The sequence below is a fragment of the Urocampus carinirostris genome, chromosome 15 (assembly GCF_059441175.1).
Source record: "Urocampus carinirostris isolate Australia breed hairy pipefish chromosome 15, RoL_Ucar_1.0, whole genome shotgun sequence".
Classification (NCBI taxonomy): Eukaryota; Metazoa; Chordata; class Actinopteri; order Syngnathiformes; family Syngnathidae; genus Urocampus; species Urocampus carinirostris.
The window spans coordinates 15967715-15981255 of NC_142363.1; the positions used below are offsets into that span (position 1 = coordinate 15967715).

Sequence of the window (13541 nt, forward strand, 5' to 3'; positions counted from 1 at the left end):
AAGCGGATGTGGACCTTTGAACCCGATGGAGTCTGCAAGAACTATGGAGCCCAGTTATGGGAAGTTGTCAGTAACACTGGGTGGATTCCCGTTGATAAGGAAACTCACAAGTGAGGGGGATGCAGTGCAGAGTTGAGCCATAACCTCGGTTTTCTTGGTGTTGTTAACCTGAAGGCAAAAATAGTATAGAGCTGAGATGGTGTCAAAGGCATGTAGCATATACTCTGGGCTATGCGCCAGGTTAGCACAGTCGTCTGTGTACTGGAGTTCATGGATGTTGTATGTTGATGTCTTTGTATGCACCTAGAGCCCTCTGATGTTGAAGAGGCTACCGTTAAGGCAGTATTCCAAGTCTACACCATGCTTGTGGTGCAAGGCATGGTGGAGCAAGTGGGTGACTGTTGAGAGTAGTGTATTAAAAAGTACTGGGGCCAAGACATTGCCTTGCTTAATCCCAACATTGACAGTGAAGGGGGGTTGGGGTTTTTAAGGGTTATTTATCTATCTTCGTTATTCATTATTCATTATCCGTTATCGGTCAGTTCATAATACGCTACAAAGCCTAGGAATCGGGACACTTACTCTCAGCCAATAGGCCAAGCTAAGGTCCCAGCCCTAAAGCCTTGTTGCGATCATTGCGAAAGCACCGTTCCCGGAGGTACTGCAATACCGGGCCGATGCGTGGAGTGGACAGAGCAAGCTCTTATTCCATCTCCGGAATGGGGTTTTTAAGGGTTATTGATCTATCTTCGTTATTCATTATCCATTATCCGTAATCGGTCAGTTCATAATACGCTACAAAGCCAAGGAGCCGGGACTCTTACTCTCAGCCAAAAGGCTAAGCTAAGGTCCTAGCCCTAAAGCCTTGCTGCGATCATTGCGAATGCACCGTTCCCGGAGGTACTGCAATACCGGGCCGATGCGTGGAGTGGACAGAGCAAGCTCATATTCCATCTCCGAAATGCAAAAATCAAAGATAGTGACTTCATAGAAAGTACACAAAAGGCCAAGCTAAGGACTTAAAAGGCCAAAAGGCCAAGCTAAGGACAAGCATCAAAGCCTTGGAATGCGGGTTTTTTTTAAGGGTTATTGATCTATCTTCGTTATTCATTATCCATTATCCGTTATCGGTCAGTTCATAATACGCTACAAAGCCTAGGAGCCGGGACACTTACTCTCAGCCAAAAGGCCAAGCTAAGGTCCTAGCCCTAAAGCCTTGCTGCGATCATTGCGAATGCACCGTTCCCGGAGGTACTGCAATACCGGGCCGATGCGTGGAGTGGACAGAGCAAGCTCATATTCCATCTCCGAAATGCAAAAATCAAAGAGGCCAAGCTAAGGACCTAGCATCAAAAGGCCAAGCAAGGCCAAGAAGGCCAAGCTAAGGACCTAGCATCAAGGCCAAGCTAAGGACTTGGCATCAAAGGTCAAATCAATTATCACGCTTTTTTTGGTTTGAACAAATTTATTGACACTAAAAACAGAAAACAGTCATGACAATCTCAACAGCAATTAAGCACATTCACAATATTATATTCCAATATTACGTTTTTAACAGCAAACACAAAGTGAGGTTTGAACAAACCTTCTCGAAAATCAAACATATTCACAATTTCATTATATAACATCTTTGTTAGTGTCAATAGATCCGTCCAGGCCAAAGTCGATTGTCCTCGGTCTGAACAAATCCACCGACACCAACAGCAGCAAAACACAGCCATCAAGCATATTTACAATTTTTTTATATTTGACAATATGACGTGACGATATGACGTTTTAACATTTTTTTCCTGACATTTTCAACATCACGCTTGCAACAACTTTGGCTTGCATACCATCAAGTTGTTGCTGTAGAATGAAGAGGAACTCAGTCCAAATATATAATTCCTCGCACACTAAAACAGTAAGGGTTGCTTTGTCTAATTCTAAAAGAAAATAAAGCCTGAGTTTGTTGACAAAGTCAAAGAAATATGCTGTAAATCTTGTTGATTTAATCTATTATTGTGAGATTTCTTTCAATGAGAGGTTTTAGATGAGGGGATGGTGTCATAATAGTCTGTAGTTTGCAATAGGCTTTGATCTGTGCAGCCATTTAAGACTCTTTGTGATTAGGGCTATACAAATAAACATCTCATTCTCATCTCATTAGCCGTACCGCTTATCCTCATTAGGGTCGCGGGGGGGGGGGGCTGGAGCCCATCCCAGCCATCTCCAGGCAGTGGGCAGGGGACACCCTGAACTGGTTGCCAACCAATCGCAGGGCACACAGGGACAGACAACTCATTCGCTCATTCACACCTAGGGACAATTTGGACCGGCCAATTCACCTGAAATGCATGTTTTTGGAAAGTGGGAGGAAACCGGAGTGCCCGGAGGAAACCCACGCAAGCACGGGGAGAACATACAAACTCCGCACAGGAAGTCTGGAGCTGGATTTGAACCCACGACAGGTTCCCATGACATGAACTGTGCCGCACAAGCGCTAACCACGACTTGACTTAATCAGAACCATATTTGCAATTTCACTTTTTGTCACTAAAACTTAAAATAACAATCAATGCTCCTTCTGACTTGCATGCATGCACAATTGCACACTTCCCAGGCCTTTTCAATGCACAAGAAAATTTGTTCAGTGAATAAAAACCAGGGGGCAAAATTGCAAAATGAATACCTTGGAAAATTCGGCCGAGATTACAGTGGATGCAGGTAAAACCAACACAGGCTCCCTCTGTGTGTTTTAAACGTGGGATTTTGAAGTCAATATCATTGCTGGATCGAGTAAACAAAAGTAAGTGCGGACAAGAGCTGGAGTAAGAGGGTGGAGATGGGGATACTGAAAAAGCGGGGGTAATGGAGGAGATTGTCCTCGCTGTTGAAATGGTGGATGTACCTTGTACGTACTGTGACTTTCAGTAAGTTTCTCCTTTTGCGCAGTTTGTTAACATGATTCTTTCTCCTTGACCATAGTTATAAAACAACTTAACATATTTTGCTTCTGTTGTGTTGTCAAACATCCCAAGAGTCTGACCCACGGAAACCCACGCAGGTACGGGAGCTGGATTTGAACCCATGACCTCAAAACTGTGCCACCGATGTGCTAACCACTCATCGGTTGTGCCGCCATACATTCAAATCATTTTCAAATCTATTAACTCAATCTTTTTGCCAACACTACTACCACTAATGTGATTAAATAAAGTTCTGTATTGTGCATTAACTAAATAAATCCACAAAATTTTGTATCTTATGACAAAAGGTACTTTGAAAAAAAAATGGAAATCTCATGCAAAAGTTGTTGTAAAAACCGCACGTTTGTGGGGTGTGCAGCCTTTCTAATAGTATATTAGCCAATTCATTAATATGTAAAAAAAATGTTTTAAATTAGCATTGCCCAAAAACGCAGCAAAATATAACTTGATTTGAGCTCAGGTTTTGGGCATGGTTAGTAATGGTTGGTTTTCACACGCAGGATTGATGTTGGTCACCATTGTTCCAAGTCATGCTCACAACATTTTTGTGATCGCTCAGACCTGTGGAATCTTAGAGGGAACAATCCTTCAGAGTAACCCATTTTTGTTCATATTAGTTGTTACGAAAATGATGCCAAAAAGGTAAACCATTCTTTCTGGTGAGCCAGGGGAGAAGCTACATAAGTTCCTAAATCTTCCTTTTTTTTTTTTTATTCATTAATCATTAGAATCTGAAAAAACAAAGACAAAAAACACACATAAAAAAACCTATGCAAAGTTGTGTGCTTATTCGATTGTGGCTTTTTTTTTAGGCCCAGCATAAAACAAACGAACAAAGAAACAAAAATAAATCATCGATGAACAAAAGGAAACCCTATTTGCTCAAAAAACAGCTGTACAATACAATAATTGGATACATAAACATGTGCCCTGAGGGAGTAGATAGATAGATAGATAGATAGATAGATAAATAGATAGATAGATACTTTATTCATCCCGAAGGGAAATTCACTTTTCCAGCAGCATCCCTGAGCTGAGAACAATCGAGTAATCTGAAGCTGAAGCTTTTAAGTCCATTTTCTTCTTGCGGGGGAAACATATTCAAAATTAAAATAAGAAAACAGAACCTTTCACCAGAAAAACACTTAAAGAAACTCTTGATACATTGGTTGTATTAATGTAAATTTAGTTAGAACTTGTTTTTTACCGATGACTCAAAAATGCTGCACAAAGTATGCACTTCATAAACATTTAACATCAGGAGTTATTTTTTCAACAATTCATCACATCCACTACACAGCATTATATCCAGACAGAAGAGCAGCTTCAGCGACAGACTGCTGTCACTGTCTTGTACCACGGACAGACTGAAGAGATCTTTTCTTCCTCATGCCATGAGGCTCTTTAACTCCACCCGGCGGAGTAAAGATAGATAGATAGATAGATAGATACTTTGTTCATCCCCGAAGGGAAATTCAAGGCCCACATTAAACCACACCCCCTACATTGCATATTACCGTACTTTTATTGCAGTGTGTTTTTTATGTAGCACTACTTAAATACTCTATACAACACGCTACAGTGGGTATTAGCACGTCACATTGGGTATTTGTATATTGTATTCCTTTTGCTCTATTATTGTATTGTTCTCAGCGAAGGGATGATGCTGGAAATGTGAATTTCCCTGCGGGAATGATATCTATCTATCTATCTATCTATCTATCTATCTATCTATCTAAAGAAATACATTTTTAATATAAATATAATAGTAACCCAGGGGCAGCACGGCGGGGCAGTGGTTAGCGCTTGTGCGGCACAGTTCATGTCATGGGAACCTGTCGTGGGTTCAAATCCAGCTCCAGACTTCCTGTGCGTAGTTTGTATGTTCTCCCCGTGCTTGCGTGGGTTTCCTCCGGGCACTCCGGTTTCCTCCCACGTTCCAAAAACATGCATGTCAGGTGAATTGGCCGGTCCAAAATTGTCCCTAGGTGTGAATAAGCGAATGAGTTGTCTGTCCCTGTGTGCCCTGCGATTGGCTGGCAACCAGTTCAGGGTGTCCCCTGCCCACTGCCCGGAGATGACCGGGATGGGCTCCAGCCCCCCCGCGACCCTAATGAGGATAAGCGGTACGGCTAATGAGATGAGATGAGATAATAGTAACCCAACGTCCTCCGTTTAATTATTCGACCCAGAAAAATATATGTAGCCAGATGTGCGTTTTTAAAAATTTAGAAATTCAAATATTGTCAAAATTTTGGGATGAAATGAACTTTTACTCATATCAAAAATAAATGAATAAAATAAATGATAACTAATAACTCATAATACAGTAATAGTCAAATTAACAGTCAATGAAAATGAAGGTTTTTTTGGATTGAACAATTTTATTGACACTTTTAACAGCAATTAAACACATTCACAATTTCATTATATCATATTCTAACAATATGAGGTTTGAACAATTTTTATCGACACTTTTTAACAGCAATTAAACACATTCACAATTTCACCATATCAGATTCTAACAAGGGTTCTGGAGGTGTATGACTTGACGTTTGCTTTCATATACAATAACGTCTGTGTTTAATAGCTTTTAGGCGTTCCGTCAGTGAAAGTAGAAAAATACGGCCCCGCCCCTGTAAAATGATGTCTTTCAATAAACCAAGCGCACTAAAAAGCGACATTCAAACATTTCCAGCCAATGGGAGCGCAGAAGGAAACAGCACTGTAGTTTGAATACATAGCGGAAACACTCAGAAGGGATTTCTCTCTACCGAGGTACACAAAATGGGGAAAGAGCAAATGTAGCTGGAAAGTTAGGGAACAGAAATGGTACAGTAGTTTCTGCTTAAAAATTCTAAATGGAATTTCGAATGGATTAACAATACCGGAATTTCTGTTTTGTTTGCAACCGTTTTCTGCAGGTACCGAAAGTTAGCATTGCTAGCTTCGCAATTTTACTCTTCGAATATTTTGGTATTTCTTTTGCACAAAATTATTTATTTTCCTGATTAATCGTTGCTTTTCTTTCGCTAAAACATGGGTGTTGTACGTATTGCTCACCTTCGTGTATTAATGACTTGGTGATAATAAAAAAAAAATATTTGCCACATAAGGCAAATACAATAGTCCTTGATTTCGTGAGAGAGTGCACGTTGTTATTAGTGTCCTATTTAGCAAAGGCAAAAGGCCAAAATGATGTTTGAGGAGAGACAAGCGGGTCGCTTGGTGGCTGTGCAACATCTCCGCGCAGCGTATGGGATCAAGACAAAGAACTGGAACAAAAACAAAACAGGTGGCTGCAGGTCGACAACAACTAACTTGGTGAGTTAACACATGGGATACGTGAATTTGTATTTGCCATTCCATACCTGCACACTACATATGATCAAATTGGCGCGTAGGGGTCTAAAGATCCGTGATCACAAGACTCCATCAACTAAAGTTTTACTTCCTCATTTTTATTATTGCTTGAAAAAAGACTCAGAGGGCAGCTAAGAATAGAACCTAAACTGTATTCTAGTTAAATTTAGGACGACAACATACACTTCTTAAAATGTGGGACAGGCAATTTGTAAACCTGATATATTGATAAAGTGTTGTTTTGAGCTCTTAAAAGTTAAGTCACATTATTTGTATAACCCTTAATCATAAGAAGTCTCGAAGGGCAGCACAGACCAACGTTACAGCATCTTCAGACCAAAACTTACACAATGGGAAGGGCACATTCTAAAAACCTCAGCATGGGTAAAATTAAGAACCATTGAGAAGGAGTCACACATGAGGTACTGTAATCTCCATTTTAGAACGAGAAGGCTGCAATGGATGTTGCTAGGGGCATCAACAGACAATATACATCCACCCATCCATTATCTGCACTGCTTATCCTCAGTAGGGTATCTATCTTCGGGTAGTTGGCATGGGACAACGTGAACTGGTTGCTAGCCAGTCGCAGGGCACAGACAACTCACTCGCTCATTCATACCTAGGGACAATTCGAACATGTTTTTTTGGAATGTGGGAGGAAACCGGAGTGCCTGGAGGAAACCCACGCAGGCATCGGGAGAACATGCAAACTCCACACAGGAAGGTCCGATCTCATGACCCCAGAACTGTGCCGCAAACGCGCTAACCCCCTCCGTGCTGCAGACAATATACAGTCGACATTAAATATAGGTAATAACTGAAATCACGCAAAAGGTCCACTTGACAGCAACAAGAAGGCTCCTGTTTCAAAATCTCGAAAATAGAGCAGTTTAGATGCCTGAGATGCAAATGTCCTTCGAGTCTTGCACACCTATTATGTCATTTTCAGTTGATGACACAACAGCTGCCCCAGGAGATGGAATTAAACATGGAATGTTATGCATGTGCAAAATTTCACAAATGAAGAAATTTTAATTTTAAGCAGTGACAGTGTTTGATTCTCTGTTTAAATTTGGATTCTGTGCACTGTATATATTTTGTCCCTAGGTAGGTGTGCGAGTAAGAATGGTAGTATGTGTCCTCTGTGATTGGCTAGCAATCAGTCCCCGGTGTCCCCTGCTCACTGCCCCTGTGGCCTTAATGAGGGTAATGGGTTCAGAAAAAGGATCAATGATGATTAAGAATCTCAAAGATACACTTTTAAGGTCAATATTACAAATACCTTAACTAATTGAAACATTTTTGAATTTGCTATTTGTCATATCTAGACAAAGGTGTTTGGAGTTCCACTGGAGTGCTTACCATATTATGATATGGCAACTGGATGTGTTCCACGGTAAGTTAAGAGTTTTTCTACAACCCCCCCCCCGGATCACACTAACATACAATGCCTTTGCTCTCACAGCTTTCTGGTGGACGCATGCACTAAGTTGCAAGCGCACGCGGACACAGAAGGTCTATTCCGAAAATCTGGCTCGGTCCTTCGTCTCAAAGGCCTTCGGGTAAGCGATTGATAAATATGCTCCCACAGTGCGACCTCTACTCTCACTTTATTGCACGCCGACAGGCTCAAGTAGATTCTGGTGAGGAATGTCTGTCTGTCGCGCTACCCTGTGACGTGGCTGGCCTGGTGAAGCAGTTTTTCCGGGAGCTGCCGGAACCGGCGTTAACCAGCGAGCTGCAGGAAGCCTTTCTCAAAGCCCAGCAACTCCCTGCTGAGGGAGACCGCACTGCCGCCACCATACTGCTGACTTGTGTCCTGCCTGACAGGAGCCTCAGTGCTCTACGCTACTTTTTTGATGTCCTCCAGAATGTCTCCAGGAGGTGCTTGCATTTTTCTTTTTGGTGGTTGACTTGTTTCCCAATTGGTGCAAATCCCTCCGTCTTTTTTTCCCAGGAGTGCAGAGAACAAAATGGACAGTGCAAATTTGTCTGTGATCTTGGCTCCAAGTCTCCTTCAATGCGGGGAAGGTACGGAGAAGATGAACGCCAACACGGAAAAGCGCATCCGCTTGCAGGCGGCTGTTGTCCGCTGCTTCATAGAGCATGCCCACAACTTTGGTATCATGCAGTCTGATATTCCTCTTGGCTACAGTCTCGTTTAGTTCTAAAAGCATTTACTCGATCTGTAAAATGTAGGCCTGCTGCCGCAGTCCCTTAAAGAGAAGGTCTCAGACTTGATGAATTCCCAGGCAATTCTTTCGCCTGCGTTTAGCCAACTTCAGGAACTCGACCAAAACTCCGGCATGAGGCGGAGAACCAGACAAAGTCTTGGAGGTGAGATGTAAATTTGGAATGGAAAGAGTGTAATGAGACAAATGGGATTAATTTTTATCAATTTATATATCAGTTTTATTAAAAAAAAAACCTTCACCGTGTCCTATTACGGTGTTTCTCGACTACTGTTTGCTGTGCCACAGGAACTTGGCCAGTTTCAATTACATGTTGTTTTCCTTATTTTATGACAAAAACATATTTGCATAATACTTACCTTTGCTCATAGTAAGTATATGTTTTTGTTATAATTAGACAAATCGTTTAAGCATCTCGTGTATCTGTTCGCTTTTAAATCAGCCTTTTCATCCGCCACTCCTGTGCTGTCGACGCCAACCTCCAAGCGAAAACTGCCTTTAGATCCCGGATACTCTTTGGGATTCTCCAACAAGAAACGTCGCTCAGTCAAGAAGACGGAATTGTTGCCCAGTTCGTTGTTCAGCGGCACCTCCACCCCCGGATCAGGTAGAAATAAAATATTTTGCTCGTTTGATCAGGTTTAAGAGCTTTTGCCCTTGTCTCGATGAAGTTTCAAGTGCGTCCGGAGTGTTGGAATCATCCCAAAGCATTTTGCTCTCCGCTGGGAAGTGTCAAAGGCAGCCAGCCACCTCTGTGAGAAAAAAGAATAGGCGGGCGAGCGGGAGACACGCAGTCAGCAGGTACCTGCTTGCATATTTCTCGATTACAATGCCTTTGCGTTTATGGGATAGCATGAAGCGAAAAGCTACTATAGAGGCAGTGTGTGAAAATGAAAAGTAGGTGCTTTTTAAAGTACCATATGTAATGGTTCATTACTCACTTTTTTTTTTACCTAAAAATAACTTAAAGTGCGTTTTATTTATTCCCTCGCCTCGGCCACACTGAAACGTGAGGTCAGCATTGCTGTTTTGCGCTATTACCAATGGAGCAGGGGTCTCCAACGTAGTGCCTGTGGGTGCCCCCTAAAGACGGCTGCAGTGACTGCGGACCTGTTCAGAAAATGGCTCACCGTTGCTGGGTCATTGTGATTTTCTAGTTAAACGATTTTTTTTATTTATTGGTTGACTGAATTTATATAACCCTACTTCCTACAACTGCCTTTTGTGCTAATTACTAACAAAAAGTAGCTCTAGGCTTTAAAAAATTTGGATGATCTTAAAGTTGAAGTCCAATCTTCACATTTTTAACCTATTGGAACCCGTTAGATGGAAACTCAGGCTGCAAAGAGGAAACGTTCTGCATATACCACTTTCAAGCTCAAAGTTGCCGATCATGTTAAGGCCAAAAATTCACAGTACCAGAGACAAATGTTGAATGTAGAAAACGGAAACGTTTCCGAAAAGATGTCAATATATTTAAAAAAGCACAAATAGGGGAAATAACTATTTGGTGTATCTGATGATGAATCGAACTATTATGGATATTTAATAGATATTGCAAATTTTATTTTAATTGTACTTATACTGGTTTTTGATTCATAATAAGGGGCATACAATATACAGGAGTGCACATTATACACAAATAAATACAATTGAGTCAATTCTTGTCTTATTGACAGGGTGGAATCTGGGCGAGTGGGCTGTTTTTCCCCCAAAGTGGACAAAAAAGAATCCCAGCGCAAGTCGCTGCGCCAACGTTTCAGCTTGGGGAGAAACCACAAAGACGCTGTAAGTGCCGCCTGCCTCATAGAAGTTAACGAGTAAGCGACGGGCAGGTCTTTGTCTCCTGGAGGAAATCATGTTTAAGAGAGCTCACATCCTATTTTGCACATTTTGGGTGACTGTTTACTAGTCGTTTTAACTTTTGAAATGCATAAAGGATTCCCCTGGATTTTTTTTTTCATACTTTAATTTTTGGGGTATGGTACGGTAAAGGAACTACTATTTTTGTTATTCAGAAACATGAATGCACTCCTGTACACATGGTGCAATAATTATGATATGTAAGGTGAATGGTCATTACTTATGAAATGTTCTATAGTTTAACATAACACTATTTTTGATTTAATAAAATTTGCCAACCATCAAAGGAAAAATGTTATTTCTTCTGAGCGATCTCCCCTTCCCCCATCCTCTGAAGAACTAACCTTCAAAATAACGAGGAATGTCCCTCTCCCCGGTGTTGCGGCCGTCTGTGGGTTCATTTAACGCCTCCATACTAATCCCCTTTTCCATCTTGCGTTTCTCATTTCATGCTCGTTGGCGGTGTAGGGATCTGAATCCATAGGTTGGCGCCTTGCCACCCAGGAGAGCACCACTACTTTTTCTTTCGCCAAAGAGACCCTGTGCAAGCCATCGCGAAGGCCCACAAACGCACCGCCTGAAAGTGAGTATACAATCTCGATTGAGTTTACTAATAACCCCTGAATTGAAAGAAAGCAGACTCTACTAACTTTCACCATTGCATTTAAAGAGAAGAGAGCTATTTTTATATGCCCACCACATACTGTAGGTTACTATGTCACAATTTATGTTGTTATTCCTTATTTAATAATAACATCAATGATATATAAATAATGACAACTATAAAAATGCTTTGTATGGTTATAAAACGTCACAAGTGCTGATTTTGTTGATATTATCATTCCAACAAAAGTAATAATCATCCATCCGTTATCTGCACCGCTTATCCTCAGTAGGGTCGCGGGGGTGCTTGAGCCTACCCCAGCTATCGTCTGTGGGCAGGGGACACCCTGAACTGGTTGACAGCCAATCACAGGGCACAGTAATAATCAAAGTATTAATAATAATGCTACTACAAAATACGTATCCTCAAAATAAGGGGGCGCTAACGCACCGAAAAGAAGGTGCCAACCGCCGTTAAACTTGAAGAAGGCGCCTTGCCACCCAGGAGAGCACCTCCACTTTTTCTTTCCCCAAAGAGACCCACAAACGAAATAATCCATATATACAGTGCTACAAAATACTACAAATTGTCCAGAGTTTACTACGCCAGTTTATAGCAAATTACAAAATATGCATTTTCTATTAAAATTATTGTTGCAAAGTATTAAGGATTGATAATCACAATATATAAAAGAACAACACTTTAAAATTAAGTTTATTATAAATCTACTTATAACATTCATTGCATGTATATGACATAGCTGATTTCTAGCATAAAAGATGCACGTTATCTCAGACACTGGTAATGTGTTTGTTCAAGCATGATGGCCCAATTGTAACATAAAGCTACTCCGTCACGTTTATACTTAACTCATCCACTACTACTCCAGTTAATTGCTAGTTGACTTAAATAGAAGGTTGACGTCTAAAGCTTTGACATATAACTGTTGTTGGCTGTGAATAAATTATTCGATTAAGTTAAATAAAAGGCACAATAAATACCAAAGGAAAATCGATGAATCATTTTGTTGCAAACAGATTGTCTATTTTGTTTCTATAGCAGGCTCAATCTCACAACCATTTTTTTAACATCCGTCCTCATTGATCTAATATCACCGTCTTTCCCACACTAGGTTGCAAGTTCATGAGCAAGTCTGAAGACAACCTGCTGACCTATCAGCAGGAACCCAGTGCCCATCACACATCATGGAGCGGGGAGCCCCAAAAGTCATTACCAGAGACGCCGAAAAGCGGGGGACTCAACGACGCTTGTACATCCGAGCCCGCCATCCCGGTGTCAACACCTCCCACTGGCTCCCAAAATGAAGGCGGATCCGTTTCCACAGCGTTCAGCCAAACAGTATTGCGGGAGGAGGACACACCGGAGTTGAAAACCAACCTCGTGCCAAAAAGTCCCGCGTTGAAGTTGCCAACTCATGACTTCAATGTGACTTTTGATGTCGAGGCCTTATCGCCTTTGCATATCGACAGTTTAGTGGTCGATCCAGTCGTGAATGCCGCCATCGATTACGATAGCTCGGGAAGCGACGACTCGGTCGAGAAGGTCCAACATAGCAGGTTGATCGAAGCCCTGGACATGCAGAGTCCAGCACACTTCAAGTTGGAGGTCTCGCCGGGATTTGGCCACACGCCGAAACGCCGTGACGGCGCGTCGCCCGCCATCCTGCCGCCACAACCCCCCGAGCGCCGCCACCCGCGTGTGGCAGACCACATACAACATTTCAACAAACTCACCCTAAAATCCCCCAGAGGCGCCAAAGCAGATCCGATCCGGTCCCCGATCAAGTTCCAGCGCACCCCCGTTCGGCAGGCCGTGCGCAGAATCCACTCGCTTATCGGGGACGGCAGGAGACCAAATGCCCGCCAGAGACTGGACTCCGGCAAGGCTCGCTCTTTGAAAGCGGTCAGCCTGGAGAGCGGACTTTCCCCTCACCTCAAGAAGCCGCCTCCAGTGCCCCCCAAAAAGCCCAGCAAGGACAAGATAGTTGCACTTAGCGACATGACCAATAAAGTCCAAGCCAGGGCCCACGTGGGCTCGTCCACCCCGGAGGCCCAGCAGAAGGTGGTTTTGCAGAAGCTGGCGGAAAATGAGGCGCGTCATTACCGAGGTTCACCCAGGAACCCTCTCAACCAAACGCGATTGCTGCCAGCCACCAAGCCGGTTGATTTGTGAGGCCGCTTTCTTTGAATTGCATTCAGCGGGATTTAATTTATTTGGAGCTGCGTTAGGTGTTGTTTCTTATTACATGGCCTTTGAGAATGTGCCTTATATTGTTATGATTAGCAGTAGGGTTCTATTGTAGCATGGTGTTGATTTTTGTTTATTGGTGAGATGACAGAAATTTTCTTAGATGCCTTAACTTTTTTTAATGTATGCATTCCTTCGCCATTCTTGTTTACATTTGCCAATGTACTTCTTTTGCGTGGTTTTTCTTAAAAAAAAGCAAGTTTGTTGATTGGAAAAAAAATCCAAGTTCAGCTGTCGGTGAACCACCCGAGACGACGAATAAACAATTTTCTTTCTCAA

General features: G+C 42.2%; 1 protein-coding gene and 3 pseudogenes across 2 annotated transcripts; 1 reads left to right on the plus strand and 3 right to left on the minus strand.

The window, feature by feature from the left end:
- Window positions 1-636: 636 nt before the first annotated feature.
- Window positions 637-850, minus strand: LOC148351692 (U2 spliceosomal RNA; annotated as a pseudogene).
- A 28-nt stretch (window positions 851-878) lies between these two features.
- On the minus strand, window positions 879-1044 carry LOC148351693 (U2 spliceosomal RNA; annotated as a pseudogene).
- A 185-nt stretch (window positions 1045-1229) lies between these two features.
- Window positions 1230-1389, minus strand: LOC148351694 (U2 spliceosomal RNA; annotated as a pseudogene).
- Window positions 1390-5654: 4265 nt separating this feature from the next.
- On the plus strand, window positions 5655-13541 carry arhgap11a (Rho GTPase activating protein 11A). 2 transcript variants are annotated; one of them, XM_088354914.1, is made up of 12 exons: window positions 5655-5801; window positions 5894-6293; window positions 7664-7731; window positions 7801-7897; window positions 7963-8219; window positions 8293-8456; window positions 8535-8672; window positions 8970-9134; window positions 9199-9328; window positions 10207-10315; window positions 10859-10973; window positions 12127-13541. In XM_088354914.1, exons 2-12 carry the CDS (start codon window positions 6165-6167, stop codon window positions 13185-13187), a joined length of 2433 nt encoding a protein of 810 aa, XP_088211040.1. In that variant the 5' UTR covers window positions 5655-5801; window positions 5894-6164; the 3' UTR covers window positions 13188-13541. The 2 variants fall into 2 exon arrangements, with proteins under 2 accessions (XP_088211040.1, XP_088211041.1); XM_088354915.1 differs by lacking the exon at window positions 5655-5801 and having other exon boundaries at window positions 6149-6293; window positions 7664-7734; window positions 7799-7897.

Excerpts from the sequence above, each read along its gene's own strand:
- arhgap11a (XM_088354914.1), top strand. The coding sequence starts at position 6,165 with ATGATGTTTGAGGAGAGACAAGCGGGTCGCTTGGTGGCTGTGCAACAT. Across the intron at positions 8,457-8,534 it reads AGAGCATGCCCACAACTTTG|GCCTGCTGCCGCAGTCCCTT; the intron begins GTATCATGCAGT and ends TGTAAAATGTAG. Across the intron at positions 8,673-8,969 it reads AACCAGACAAAGTCTTGGAG|CCTTTTCATCCGCCACTCCT; the intron begins GTGAGATGTAAA and ends CTTTTAAATCAG.